Source organism: Psittacula echo, assembly GCF_963264785.1.
Source record: "Psittacula echo genome assembly, chromosome: 15".
Lineage (NCBI taxonomy): Eukaryota > Metazoa > Chordata > Aves > Psittaciformes > Psittacidae > Psittacula > Psittacula echo.
In genome coordinates this window covers 7346196-7361524 of record NC_137751.1, presented here as the reverse complement: position 1 = coordinate 7361524, position 15329 = coordinate 7346196, and the positions used below count along the sequence as shown (strand labels likewise).

The 15329-nt window shown below is 42.2% G+C and overlaps 2 protein-coding genes across 8 annotated transcripts in view; one reads left to right on the top strand and one right to left on the bottom strand.

Annotated features, from left to right (window-relative positions):
- Positions 1-5243, bottom strand: part of PIGL (phosphatidylinositol glycan anchor biosynthesis class L) — a 56325-nt gene extending 51082 nt beyond the window's left edge. The window contains exons 1-2 of the mRNA XM_080629877.1: positions 4954-5243; positions 1095-1194 (exon numbers count right to left, since the gene is read on the bottom strand). Coding sequence (XP_080486003.1) covers positions 1095-1194; positions 4954-5209 — 356 coding nt within the window. The 5' untranslated portion in view covers positions 5210-5243. The remainder of the gene's footprint in view (positions 1-1094; positions 1195-4953) is intronic.
- Positions 5244-5445: 202 nt separating this feature from the next.
- NCOR1 (nuclear receptor corepressor 1) overlaps positions 5446-15329 on the top strand; it is a 66408-nt gene continuing 56524 nt past the window's right edge. For 5 of the 7 annotated variants that reach the window (XR_013958052.1, XM_080629867.1, XM_080629869.1 and 2 more), the window contains exon 1: positions 7037-7159. The gene's annotated coding sequence lies outside the window, so the exon portion shown is untranslated. Of the gene's footprint in view, positions 5517-7036; positions 7160-15329 lie in introns of those variants that run through there. The other 2 variants (XM_080629866.1, XM_080629865.1) reach the window with 2 other exon arrangements.

Sequence of the window (15329 nt, the reverse complement as noted above, 5' to 3'; positions counted from 1 at the left end):
CAAAACCAGTTCATGAGAAGTGAACAGAAACATCTCTTTCCATTCCAAAGGAAAACAACTCCTATGCTGTTTTTGTAAGTGAGCTGAAAACTTGGAGAGAAACCTAAAGCTAAAAAAAGCAAAGAACTCCAGAAGATTCATATTCTGGACTGTGGTTTCTGTTGCCTTAGCTCAAGGGAAAATGTGTTCATGGGAAAAGGGCCTGCCTGGAGCCAGATTTTTTTCAACTCTTTCCTAGTTGGTGTGGCTTTAAATCAGTATGTTTCCGTTAAAGCTATTTCTTCACAAATAGAAATATTACATATGGATTGTATAATAGCTGTTTATAATTGAAACAACCACTTGTACAGTGTTTCCTAGCAATCAGTATCTAGTTCAGCTCCTACGAATCCAACATAAACAGTGATTGGACAATTGAAGAGGCCTTTACAATGTTAATTCTGAGTTTCACTGATTCAAAGCATTTAGTCACCTTCCCAGAAGACAGCTCCTGAACTAATCCCAAAAGAAAGAAGTCTCAGTTTTATCATCTATTTTTGTATATACACACACCTAAAGAAAACAACATCACACCTTAGAAAAACAGAACTTTTACATGGCTTAAATTGAAGGAATCTGACTAACATGTTATTATGGACTGCCTTTAATAATACACTTAACTTTTGCCTTTAGCCAGGACTAAACCAGATGATAAATATAACAGAATTCCACACCAACCCTGCAAAGACTCACCTACAGATAAACCTGCCAAATGCAATGCAGAGAATTTACAATTGTCTCTATAACACTGCAACAAGTGTTAGAGGACATGATCATGCTGCCCAAACACACTCTGCCAGACCCCAACAAGTGTGTTTATCATTATTCTCCATGCTGTGTCAACAGAGCTTAATATAGGGATTATGATCATCATCATACCCTTGAACTGTCTTCTGCATTGATGAGATTTATGTTAAGAGCTAACAAAAATATCTAATATGGTCTTTTTCAAGATTCCTCAAGACTTTTTAATCTCTCACTCAACTTTAAAGTGAACTTCACCCTCCCCCATTTAAAACTGCAATGAAATTATGTTGCAAATGAAAATGTGTTACCTGTGATCAATGACTGTTACATCGGAAGCAGGAATCCCCAGAAGCAAACAACTCTGTTCCAGTTCTTTCTTACGAATCTCTCCTTGATTGTAGTAATTTCCTGAAAGCAGAAAACACAGCAATGCCACCAAACTTAGTTTAGGTTGGCTTGGAAAGAATTCCTCTTTTCTTTCTCAAAGCTTTAAGTGTGAGCATCACACACGAAATAAAAGAGCAACAGATAAATTGCACGGAACAAACTCCACTGCTTTTACCTGAGCAACACCCAGCTTAGCTCAGGGTAACTCTTGAGATAACAGACAGGAAGCCTGACCCATGCTGTTTTCTTTAAGTGATTGAAGCTTATAATAGTCTGGACCACTTCTTATGAGCAGCAGTTGTCATACAACATTATGACACTGCAATAGAATACAGTGATAGAACGAAAAAGACTTGAGGAAAGGAGGAATTCCATCATAACAATCTCTGGTCTAAGACAAAGATTTTTCAGCACCATTCACAGAGGAAATTCAGGAAGAAACTAAAACGGTAAGATTGCAAAGAACTTAGAAAACTAAAACACAGGAAACCTAATTTAGATAAGGCATTTGGGAAAAGTTATAACAGACTGAGCTCAACAACTAGCAGGGAAATGGGATTCATGATCTTTATACATTGCCTCCTTCTTCACTGAATTATTTTCTTCTCACCTTGCCCTGACAGTCCCTTATTTTTTTCTTGGCATCAGTCATGCAAAGTACATGCCACAGCTGTGATGGTCCCTTCCAGAATGCTGCCTTGAGCAGGGCAGTACTTACAATCCAATTTTAACTTTGAAGCAATAAAATGAACAAAATACAGCTGAGAATTAATGTGTGATTCAAATCTTGAATTGCACTATAACTTTTTATTGTTGTGGGTGTGAGTCATCCAAATACAGCATTTCTCTCGAGCAGTGTTGCAATCTGATCCATCACTAGCAAGCTTTGTCAAATGTTCAAAGAGGGAGAGTAACTAGAAAAAACCCAACCTCTTCCTGCAGACTGTGAGTGAATGGTTTTAGAAGACTATGGCAATGATTATCTGTGGGTTTGCTGCAGAACACATGAGCTCCATGGCCTGCAGCTTAGATTGCAAGTTCCAGTTTCAGGAAATTAAAGTGTGTGCACCTTCACTAGATGGATTAGAGTACAGCAGGACTTACTTTAGACTGATTTTTTTACAATGATAGTAGTGACTTTTTTAATGATAGTAGTGATTGAAGAGAACATATCTTTTGCTGCAATGCAGTGTAAAAGCTGAGTGCAGGTGATGTTTTATCTAAATAGTACCCCTGGTCTCAAAATCCCTCACTTCTACTGAGCTCAGGGAACATATCTGTGTTCCACAGCTTGAGAAATGTATCAGGACATCAGGAATAGACAAACGCTAACATGAAAAAATGGGAAGCTATTGAGAGCAAAACCAGCTGATGCTGCTGGACCTCATCCACAGAGCATTCACAACAGTCAGTTACTACAGAGAGCAAAGCACATTTAGAATGAGTAATTATTTCAATCGAAGATTATTCAGCATGTAAAAGACTGGGTTTTTTTTCCATGGTGCTGCAACTCTAATTAATTTCTAAGTAGTTTTGATTGACATCTGAAAACTGCAAGTATGATGGTTTCTAAGTAATGATTTTATTTCAGTGTTACAATTTGCAGTCTTTGATCAATGCACTTATCATCAATCACACCAACAATGAGAGGATGAACCATCTCAATAACCCCAAAGACTAATTAGAGGCATGGAAAAATCTATGAGCTCAATGAATGTAGTCTCCTATATGGGCTGCTAGCTTTGTTACAGAGATATGCAAGAGAGTACATAGAAAGCAACATCAAACACACTTAAAAGTTTCACAGTGCTGAATCAGGAGTAAAAGAAAATTTAACAAAATAAACAGAAGCACAACATGTCTTTGGAAATTTCTCTAATAGCAGCAGTGTATTAGTGCCCCACACTGAAATGGCAGAGTTGCACTTCAGTAATCTCTCCACAGCTGTGAAACAGCCAAATGGGATCCACAGACCTTTGTTCCTCAGCAAAGACAACTGAAAGCTCTGCACTAAATCTTGAATGGGAGGTACAGTAAAGCCATGACACCACAGGATTTCAACAATAGCTTAATCCCCGTCTTCTCACCTAGATGGTTTGTTATGACAGAAAGCTCTGAAAACAAAGAACAGGAAAGTTGGCAGGGAACTAGCTGGAGCTTTCAAAACCTCAGAGGACCCTTTCCCCAAATGTAGGTTGCTATCAGAGCAAGGCATAGATGTTTGTAAGCCCAAGACAGTCCTTTCAACAAGCATCAAAACAGCACCTTTACTTTTCATAGCAGGCTCATAATTTCTGGTACAGCAGTATGGTGTGAAAGATCAATTAAAATGAGATTGTTTCTTAGGCACAAAAAGCTGAATAATGTAATAACTGATTAGGTATCTGTTCTGCAGAAAAAAACAAAACAAAACAAAACAAAACCACCTGGAGCTTTAGTAGATCACAAGAAGAACATAAGACTGCTATATGCAGTGAAAAACTGTCCTGGGCAAATAAGAGTCTTCCCATTCTATTCAGCCTCAGCAGGAGTACTGCTTCTAGTTTTTGATTGCAACACTTCAAAGCTGTGAACCAACTGGAAGAGTTCAAAGGACAGCAATGAGAATGATGAGAGACTTAGAAAAACTTATATATGAGGAAGGATTGCAAGAAATAGGGTTGTTTAGTCTGGGGGAGATAAGACAGAAGAGGCAGATAACAGTCTTAAAATACGTAAGAGGCTGCTACAAAGGGACACTTTGATTTCCATGTTCATGGCAGACAGGAAAAATAAACAAATGAGCTTGAATTCCACCAATGATTCAGGGAAAAGTGAGTTGAAGAAAAGCTAATGCCTCACTTACTCGGCCTGCACAGGCTGAAGAACCTCCCTGTAAGTTCTGAAGAACAAACAAGATGTTTGTCTGCAGCACTTGAAGAGACATCGGTGCTGCATCAGATTGACTGACAGACAGCATGACTTTGGGCTCCCTTCAGGGCTATTTTTCCATTATTAGAGCGTTACACAACTTAGTAATTTTTAGATGCATTCCAGCGAATATATCATTATGATATTAAAACTGGATCAACTAAGTCCTCTGCAAAATGATGGAATTAGAGATGCCAAAAGGCTGTACTGAACAGCACCTCTGTACAAAATACTGACCCTTCTGCACAGTCTGAAAGTACCTAGGCTTGAATTGTGAAACCTCTGCGTGAGGCTCAGGTGTAGAAGATGTCACTGCTGATACTCTGCTGAAAACAACATTCTTGACTAAAGCTGCCCATCTGCAGCAGCTCTCCAGGAAGCGAGGGATGTTACAACACCACATCACAAGCTGGAACCATGACATCAAACTGCAAGTGGATGACACATCACCTTCTCCACCATGATACTATGGATATCATAGAATTACAGTCTGGTCTGGGTTAGAGAAGACTTTACAACTCTTATAGTTCCAATCCCCTACCTTGGGCAGGGCCACCTTCCACTATACAAGGCTGCTCCAAGCCCCGTCCAACCTGGCCTTGAACACCACCAGGGATGGCGCAGCCACAGCTTCTGCCATGCAGTCACGGCAGCACAGACCTAAAGGACCGTGAGGTTCAGCACAGCACTGGCATCACACGCCTGCGTCCAGCCAGTGGGTGACCCCACGGTACAGCCGCTTGCCCCGACACACAGCGTCAGACCAGCACGGGGAGACATCATGGCGGCCTTCTCATGACGTCACGAGCGGGAAGCCCGGCCTCCACCTTGGCCGGTGCCCCGCCGTTCCCGGCGCGTTCCCCCCCTCACCTGCGGAGCAGCACAGCACCGCGGCGCGGGCACCGGCCCTGCCCAAGCCGAGCACCGTAGGGGCGAAGAACATCGCTTCGTCATCAGGGTGCGCCGTCACTAGCAGCACGCGGACGCCACCCGCCCTTCCCCTCAGGTCGGCGCAAGCCCCTCCGGCCACGGTAAGGCGCCGCAGGCGGCGCGCTCCACTGAGCAGCACCGCGAGCAGCACCAGCACCGCCGCTACAGGTCCCCAACCCCACGACCCAGCTGCCATAGCGCCCCGCGCCCCTCCGGCGAAAAACCGGAGATGAGGCTGAACGGTTCCGGCCTACAAAAGGGCCTCCCCCCTCTCCACCCCGCCTCTTCTCCCCGCCTCGGGGCGGGGCCGCTTGGCCGCTACCGCGGAAACGTGCCCGGGCTCTACCCTTCTAGGGCTGCCCCGGAGGAGGGGCACAACCGGGAGGTCTCGTGCTGCGCTGCCTTTGCCGGGCCTGGCAACGCTGTTCGAGCAGGGCCCGTTCCCGTGGGGAGAGCCGCCGTTGCCCGGGCCCTGCACCGCGCCAGCCGTCCAGAAATAATAGGTACTAGCGATAAAAGCTGAGCTTTTCAGCGTGTGGTACCTCAGATCCCTGTGCTGTGCTCCTGTGGAAGAGACGCAGGTTAAGGAAAGCCTCAAAAGCAGGGCAAGAAGAGCTTATCTTCAGGCATGTTCTGCTATCAGCAGATCTGGCTGTGCTAAACCTGGCTGTAAGGGTGAAACAAAATGTTTGGATACATCTTGGAAGCGAAATCAAGCATGGGAGAAGGTTGCAGAGCAAAAAGAGACAGGAAATAGATAAACATGAAAAAATGGCTATCGGGTACACTGTGGCTTACAAACTTTGCTTTTACAGACAAACGGCCAATATGGAAGACAAGATGTATGCCAGTTGGGTGGGTTTATAGAATAAAATGGTGAAAAGGGTGCAGAGAAGTTCAGGATCTGAAGAGCAGCTGAGAGCTCACAACATAAAATGCCTGACTTGTCTTCACAGACTTATTTGGACACCTTTAACTTCCAAGTGGAGAGAGGCAGCCATTGGCATGTGCCGGGATTAAACACTGCAAATCTTTAATGTGAAGTCTTTGGAGATGTGTCACGTCACCTTAATGTAGCACTGCATGAGAGTGGATCTCGACTGCTGTACTAACTACATACTTAATACAGCACATGTCTCATAAGTAATCCCATTTGCCACAGGAAGAACCCCTGCTTTATTAATCTGAATAAATGTGTGGGCACACATCCTGCAAATGTGGTATATGCCTTCTCATATTTAATGGAAACTGTACCCATGAGGTAATTTAATCTTGCCTAATGCTCTTTCTTTTTCACCATAGTAAACCTGGTAAGAGATGTATTTGTGATTTTAGAACACCTGAGATTACATATTAGCAGGTAGAACGCCATGCAGATTTGAAATGCATTGCAAAAGCAGGAACAGTTCACATACCCCTCATTCGTGGGGAGGAATAAAAATGAATTTGCGATTTTAAACCTCTCACATTATTCTGGAGTCACCCGTCGCCAGCGGCACAGGCTCGGCGGCCGGGAGCGCGGGAGCCCCGCTGATGTGCTTCGGACCGAGGGGCGGGAAGGGAGCAGCGGGGCCAGACGTCTCCTGAGGCTTCGCTCGGGGCCCCGACCAGGTTCCTGTCCCCCGGCTCCTGAGACTCCATTCACTGGCACGGCCGCGGCCTACCGGCTCCGCGGTGTCCCCTGCACCCCGCTCCGGGGTGGCGGGACCTCCTCGCCTCAGCGCCACCGCCCACCGCACTCCCCTCATGGCGGCGCCTCCCGCCCCCCCCCCAGCCCCTCTGAGGGGAAGGGGAGGGAATCCTTAGCCGCCGCACCGGCCAGCGGGTCCTGGAAGGAGCAAAGCAGCCCGCCGCCTTATCGCCGGCCCGCCCGCGGCTTCTAGCGGCTGGCGCTGCCTGGCCACCAATGTACACCAGCATGGCGGGAGAAAGGAACGAGCTCCTGCGGTCGATAGCAACCACCGAGCCGCGGCGCCGCTGTTTGTTCAGTAGCTGCCAGGACCTGGCGCGAGGGGGCGGAGCGCACCGAGCCGGGGGAGGGGAGGCAAGATGGCGGTGGCGGTGGCGCTGAGGTTGAGGTGAGACGCCGCGACCGTCCGGCCCTACCAGAGCCTGCCGCCCGGGCCGCCCCAGCGCCGCGCCGTCGGTAAGGGCAGAGGGCCCGGAGGGGCGGCGCGGGGGGGCGGCGAGGCTCGGGGGCGCAGCGGGGCCTAGCGCCTCCGCTGTGAGGAGGAGGAGGAGGAGGAGGAGGGGGAAGAGGCGGGGGCCCCGGCCATCCCTTCCTCCTCCCTCCTCACCGGGGAGAGAACCGCTCTCGTCCCCGGGGGGAGGGTGCTGGAGCCGCGGGGGTTCCGTGAGGCAGCCGCTGGGGATGAGGGAGGTGGGTGGATCAGGTGCGGGCTGGGGCGGGGGTGTCCGGTGCCCACGGGGTTTGTTCTCCGTTTGTGTGCGGGAAGGTCCGGAGGGGACCTGAGGCAGCCGTGAGGGATGGCCCTTGAAAGGAAGTTTTTTGAGAAATCCCAGGGCATCGGTGTGTTGGCCATTCATCCCTGTCCTGTCGGTAGGAGAAGTGCAAGTTAAAATAAAGTAATAATAATGATAAAAAAGGGCCAGTTCTTCAAAATCGGCCGCTTGGATGCTCGGCCAGGAGTGCGTTAGTTCCTGAAGATGTCTTCTTGTCCGAGCAGTGTTGGAGGTGCGTCGCGGCTGCCTGCTCCATCCAGCCCCACGCTGAGATTGTCAGTAGTGAGGAGTTGTTGCTGATGCAGATGCTAAATTATCCATATAAGACCTGTAAACAACACCAGCTTCTGTCATCTTTGTTGGAGGGAACAATGAAAGTGGCTTTTTCTAGAATTATTCCGACTTGATGGTAAAGAACTTTGTACTTACTGATTTTTCTATACTTAAAAATCTGTGATATCGAGTGCAATGCAGTTTGACAAGATTCTAGATGAATGTATGGGCTATTAGTGTCAGACAGGCTCAAGTAAGTAAGTAGGTAGTCTGAACAATCTATTATCCAAAACCTGTTTCTTCTTGTTTTACAGATATAGTCTTAACAAGCGTATTACCTTTTTATGACTGTAAATATTGATGTGACCTAAGACAACTTATTACAATGAGAAGGGGATGTCTCATTCTGAAGACTTGCTTTTGTGGCAGCATTCCTGTATTATGCAGTATTTTTAGGTACAGCACTGTAGTTATGTACTGCTAGAGCCCAGGTAGGAATTTTTATCCTAGGCAGTATGATTTGAGGGGAAAAAAACCCCATTACTACTGTAAGATGACCATAGGCAGAGCATAAATGCCTGAATAAGTGGACACATAGTGTTATCTCACTGCACATGAGGACTGTGCAGATCTATTGCAGTTTTGCACTGGAGTTATATTCTGCAGAGTTTGTTATTCCTAATTAACTAAACAACCTTGACATTTGGAAAAGAAGTATGTAGCATCTGAAGTGGATTTCTAGTTAGCTGAAACCTAGTGTCTTATGTTGGGGCATGAAAGACTGCTTATCCCAAGGACTGCTAAGTTGAGAGGAAATAAGCCAACTACAGCGACCCTTTTTGCAAAAGCATAGTTAATTTTTATTGACATCACTTTTCTTTGTGGTATAGTATAGGCTGCTAAGGAAAAAGGTTCAGTTGTGCTTTATATGCAGTATAATTTGCCTATTTGAAACATACTGTTTGATATTGGTTACTAAAGTAACTAAACTTGTTACTGAAGCATAGGATAGAGTATGGAACCTTCTTTCTAGGAGTGTTTTCTAAGGGGTGGAGAGGATATTACAAGTGTTTGCTTCCACAACTGGTACTTCTCTCTAGCTTGTTAGTTATTGTAACAATCAATTAAAAGTAACTCTCCAGGTCAAAATTACCTTCACAAAACCAGAGTATATTGACTTTCCTACGCTGCTGCCGATTTATTTTAAATATACTTTATTTCCTGCAACCATTCATTTTACTTGTTTTTCCTGGACATACATGTGTTTCGTTGTGCTCTAAAGGGACCTAGAAAACTCTTTCAAAAACTGTGATAAAAGTAGGAACAGGCTCTAAAGCTTCCTTTCAATTTCCCCCCTCTAGTGCCCTTCCACAGTTCTTGTGGTTCTCTAAGAGCATCTTATAAGTTATTTCATTTCTCAGTTACAGCATGAGTGAGAGATGCTCACTGAGAGGGGAAGCTGACTCTGCTTCGACTACTGTTAAGTGCATAGAAGTAAATGAAAAAAAATCTTCTGTATTACAGAACAGTATTTTCTATTTCTTTTTTTCTTTATTACATTCTTAATACTGGCATGTCACTCTCAGAACTCTCAGCCAAAGTTTTGGTGAAATGTTTTATTCCTCTTCTTTTATATTTGCCTAAAAAATGGTTTTAATGAAGGTTTACTTGCATGGTCAAAAGTACTATTTGGAGTTTTAGCGTGCTAAGCTACTCAAATTTAAGATTTTAGCAGTTGTGTAAGCTGGAGGGGGTCTGTGCCTCACACAGGTGCACTGCAACACAGGACAATCTTGAGAACAGACTTATAACCAGACAGTGGTTTCAGAATGCAAACAAGCGTTTCCTGGATGCCAGTCTTGAACTCTTCAAGTCATTTATGTTCTCAAGTCAAATCTGAGTCAGTGTTTCAGATAACAAGCTATTAAGTGAATGTGTTACCTTGTCTCTCTACTGCAAAAGTTACAGATAAAAATTCTGACCTGTGCAGGACTGCTGTCTGTAAACAGTTACTTTCTGCTAGTTCTAAAATATACAAATAGCAAGGAACATGCTGAATGTATCTTACATTTTGGTTTTTCTCTCTTTCCATGATTTTCTAACCTAATTGATTCTGTTCTATGATTCTAATGATGTTTTGTGATGTTCCCTTCCTCTTCCATTCTAGTTCAGTGTTTATCCACCATCTGTTAAATGACAACTGCAATCTGGGCCTACTGGAGCTGAAGTTTAGTGAGTTGGTGTGCATACAGAAAGCTCAGTCTTACCTTGGAGCTATGTTTCTTCCCAGTATCCTAAGAGAGATTTCTATGTCCTTAAATAGATTCACATTTAAACCACTCATGTAATGTTGCCACTCCCAGACCGATTTGATACGCAGTTTTTTGATTCATGCTTAAGGAGGATGTTGATCTGTGTGGTTTTGAAGTGAGTGACTTTACCTGCTTGTGATTACAAAGGATATTGCAAGATTAAGGTACTGTATTGGTACAAAGATGGATCATCCATCTCTGAAAAATCCCATTGTTCATAACTCTCAGTAAAAAAAAAATAATCAGAAATTAAATTTTAAGGCAGCAGATTACGTGGACTAACTGTTGACCAGGACTTTAAAAGTCTGTGCTTGTTGGGTGAAGAGTCTTGGGTAAAACTGAAAATGAAAATACATTCACAAAGATGGCGAGAGAAAGAACACCTGTAAATAAGAAAGGATGATGTCAACTATAAAATACACTTAAACTAATATGATGTTTCTTTTAATACCTCCTCTTGTGCCATACATTCACTTGCACTGTATGCTATGCTGCAGGGAAAGTGCATTTGGCTAATTCTTTTCATGAAGTCAAAGGCAGGTTTGTCCTGTGGACAGTTGAAAACAGCCACAGTAGTGTTCCCTGGTTGCTGGGCACAGGCCACATGCTCCATGTGAAAGGTCTGGTAGGGTTCCTGGGCAGAACCTGAGGCTGCTTTGAAAAGCAGATTCTTTCCTAAATGGATTAAAATGCATTCATGTTTCAAGGAAGTTGTCTAACAATCAATTAGGAAACCTACTGATTCCTCTCCTGTTTGTCAATGTTAGAAAGTTAAGCCTATATAAGTTCATTACAAGTTCAAGTGCTGTTCAGCAAACTAGATAGGTATATTATTACAGTTCAGCTGTGCTGTTCACCTCATTAATAGTAGATTGTTTTGAGTTTTCTTTTTTTTTTTTGGGGGGGGGGAGGTGGGGAAAGGAAGGGGAGGAATTAGTTTAAATTAAAAAAAGATGTATGTGCTTGGTTATCCAGTGTAGAGTTTTGTCTCAGATTAATATTCTTCAACTCTTGTTCCTTCTTGTATGCTATCTGAAATGCAGTATTGACAGAGAAGAGGTGTCTGGAAGGTGGGAATTCTCCCATATAACCAGTGTAATTTCATGGATTAGCTTTCTTGGGAATGTTATTCCCAAAACCTTTCTTCATAAATGTAGTCGATTACCTGTTCCATTATAGCCATTATTGGTGTAGGTGCTGATTTTTCACTGTGATCTCAAAGATCAGACTTAGGCTATTTTGAACCTTGAAGTTCTGGGGTTTTCTTTTCATATATACAAAGGTTTACTTAGACCATTCATAGTTTAAGATTTCTTCCATTCTTTGCCTTTTTCTGTGACCTAGAAGCTGTTGTTTGAGTCTCAATTGGAGTTACATTTTATTGCATTCGTTGTGAAGTAGAAAATCTCAAACTTAATCATAAATGTAATAACAATAAACTTTGTTTCCAGAAGGCTCTGGTGCATTTCCTGTAGGGTATCTGAAATCTAGGCTTGATTTTATCTGAACCCAGTCAATTCAGAAGAAAGATGAGGCTGATACTTAGTTTGTCCTGAAGCCCCATATGTGCGTTCTCTTACAATACATTGCAGTTTGTCAGGATGGATTAGTCAAGTTATCTTAACTTTTCCACGCCAAAGGTGCCTTAAAAAGCTGCCAGTACAGATACGCTTTTGATTATGAATGAACTAGAAGAAGAGGCTGGAAACTTAAAACTGTGACCACATAATTTCTTGCATGTTAGATGATGTCAAAAGCAGTTTTATCTGCAGATGGATTAACAGTGGAGGAATAATTTCACATGCAGTAGCTGTTTTTAAAGTGCCTGTGCTTTCAGTCCATGAGGGAGAAGCAAAAATTGTTGTTTGGAAAGAATATTTTATGTGTAGTATATGATATATATATATGAGATATATATATAAGAAGTCTGAAATCATCATGGTTATTTCTGATTCATTAAATCATAAATGAAATGGGAGGGAATAGGAGATTTTGAGTAAACCTGTGCGTTGTTGGCCACTGACTCATGAGTGAGGATGACTTGCTGAGGAAGGTTGTTGTAGTTCTTACCATCAGTTTGCATAGCATCTCTTGAACCTCTTGCATGTTACAAACTGGTGCATTAGATGGTGCTTGGGTTGGTTTCTGTTTCACCTTAGAGATTTGTGGGTGGAATTTGAATGCTTCAGTTGATGCTTCATAACCAAGTGAATTACCCCTGTGGCAGGGATGAGATGCTTCAAAAAGGGTAAGATAGATGTCTGGGGTTTGGGAACTGCTGCAGTTATCTCAGAGGAAAAAAGCTGTCTCCCCTTGTGAACGAGAGACCTTGTCTGTGCAGTGTTTGGGCTTTCTATGGGACATTCAATTCTGTAGATTTGGTTTCTTGTCTTTGGATCATGAAAAATTTTTGTGGTGTATGTTAACTGCATGCTGTACTGGGACAACCAGAAACAAGAATCTGGTGTTGCAGGGAAAACCAAAATGTCTTTTCATAAACCTATCTAGTTTTCTATGATATGCTTTTAAAACCAGAAAACCTTGTAAAGTTTATACACTCTCTTGTTTAAATCATTGCTCAGTGGTACTTTTAGTCAAGTAAATGTCTACATCCTTATTTTCCATTTCTGAGTGGAGAACTTCCTCCTACCTCTTTTGGATAGTTTTGGTGTTCCTGTTACCCTCCTTGGCAGAAGAGAGCTGGGTAGGCTCTTTCGCCATCACTAGGTGCTATTTCTCAGTAAAACTCAGAAGAGGAGGTTTCCTCACTCAGGGATTCTGTGTAATCTGGTGTGTTAATGTGTTAACTGGTGAGAAGATGCTGAAAATAGGTACTCTTACTTGAAATGTAGCCGCTCAGCACCCCTCTTTTTTGTGAGGCAACTGGGTAGGTGATTAGAAGCTTCCTAAGATGCTAATGTAGTCTTAGTTTTCCCTCTTACAATCCACCATATAATATAGCAAAGTTGTGTATAGCCCGGGTCTTGATAATCATGTATTAGCAACTTTTCTTTAAGCTCAGAACTTACAGGAGAGGTTAAAATAGAATTTCCTGGAGTATCTTGTCAGCTGAATTTGATCGACCCCATTTTGGTGGAGCACAAATTCTATTTGTATTTGTAGTTACCTAGCAGGAGAGAAAGAGAAACCGTTATTTAGAGATGAAGTATAACAATGTACTGAGATCTGGCAGCAGTTTGGTTATGAATTGCATATGTAAGTGTGAAACTAAAATTCACCTTTTGGAATGGCAATAAAAATAATTTTGAAGTACTCTTCTAAAACTTACTTAATATTTAATGTTCCAAAAGCTATTACTTAAGTGCTCAAAGGAGCTGGTAGTCTGTAATGGAAAATCTTTTTCTATTAAAATTCGAAGTATAAAACCCTATGTTAATTTTTCATCTCTCTTGATGCAGATGGAAAAGTCTTGCTAGTGTAGAGTAAATGTGACATCTCGAATTGACGGCTGTAATGCTCCTTGACTTCTGTCACGTCTGTAATTGCCTGAATTAAAGTATACCGTGCTTCCATGTCATGTAGAATATGTCAGACACTGTATAGCATAATTGTGAGTTAATGCTTTGGATATTCAGAAATAAGATGATGTTGTATGTTAGTGGAAATTTCAGGGTGTGAAAAGTGTCAAATTCAGATGTTTTGGCTTTTCTTAGCATCATTTTTTCATATATCCCCATTGCTGTATTTCTGGCTCAAATTGTATGACGTTAATAATTAGTGGAGAGGATGTTATTTAGTGTTGCTAGTAAAACACGGCCTTATAGAGGTTATTTTCTTAACTGTATTTCTAGAAGGGATAGAAATAGCAATTTTTACGTCAATAACCTTGTGAGTAGAGCGGGTGCAACTAAGTGAGATTAAAGTTCTCAGGAATTTATGGTATATTTTGAATGTCTGCCACAGAAGAAGAAAAGGCATTTGCATATGCGGAGTTGTAATGGAAAATTCAGCAGTTAGTTCTCAATTTGGAGAAAATATGTTAATAGTTTCAATTCATTCTAATAGCGTATGCCCATGTACTTTGACTACAAGCTTCAGAGTATTCTGCAACATAAAACTGAGTGGAAAAAGATTAAAGAAAGTGTGGAAGAGGTCCTGAGCTAAGAGGCTGATGCAAAAACTGGAAGCACGGTATTCTGGAACATGTTTAAATAGCCATTACTTAAATTGTCTTTAATTTCAGTGTTGACCTATTAGCATTTTTTGCTTGTAGCATGCAAAGAATCTTTCATCTTTTGGGGGATATGCCCAGCAGATTTTCATATAGCACACCTGTAAACTGGGATATTGTAGCTGGAATACACTTCCTTCAGTTCTTGTTTTAAGGCATAAAATTATCTTAAATTTCTTCAGGCATCAGCCTCTTGGTAGCTTCTTGAATGAAAACCCTTTATCTTTTAGGATTGTCCTATGTAGTGATCCTGTAGCTAATTTTCGCACCATCCCATTCCACAATACTTTGCAGAACTTCGAATAATCAGACTTAAAGGTTTAACATAGATCAGTTTGAACCTAAACTTTTCTTTGTCACTAAGTTTTTTCATTGTTTTTCTGAATAACTGTCATATGACTGTGCTGATAATTAAGGCAGTGACTGAAGGACTAATAAATGCTCCTGAAGGGTCTAGTTTTAGTTAAGGTTTTTTAGTTAAGACTTTGAGACTGTTAGGCCAGTCCTAGCTTGTAATGGTGCTGTTAATGTTTTGAGCACTGGAGTTTTTAGATGGTAATACATAGCCTTTTACTGTGTCTGATAGTTTGAGTAAATAACTTTTTATATGGAGGTTGGACCCATTAAGGTATTTTTAGGAATGGGTCAGAAGTGTACTTTTTTTTTCTTGTGTATGGCATATCCCCAGGATGCAGATTTGATGTTTTTGCTGGAGTGTTCAAACAGATCTATGATTGTCTGATGAAATAAGAACGCTACAAGAAAGATTTATTTTGCAAATCTAGCAATATACTTGAAAGGTTTCTAGTTATGTAATTCTCAGCTTGTAGTTTTGTCTTCTCTATGTGAGTTCGAAAGTTGTGTTGTGAAAGTACAGATACAGGTCTATAAATCATGAAATCTAGTTATTGTAGTTTAAGAGGTTGGTCCTTAAATACGGCCTGGTTTGGTTTGGTTTGTTTGGTTTTTTTTTTCCATGAGACTGTTTCACTCCACAGAAAGAATTATTCACAAGTGTTGTTATCAGGCTTTGGATAAAGCCTCTCTACACACTGCTGAAACACTCTTCGTTTTCT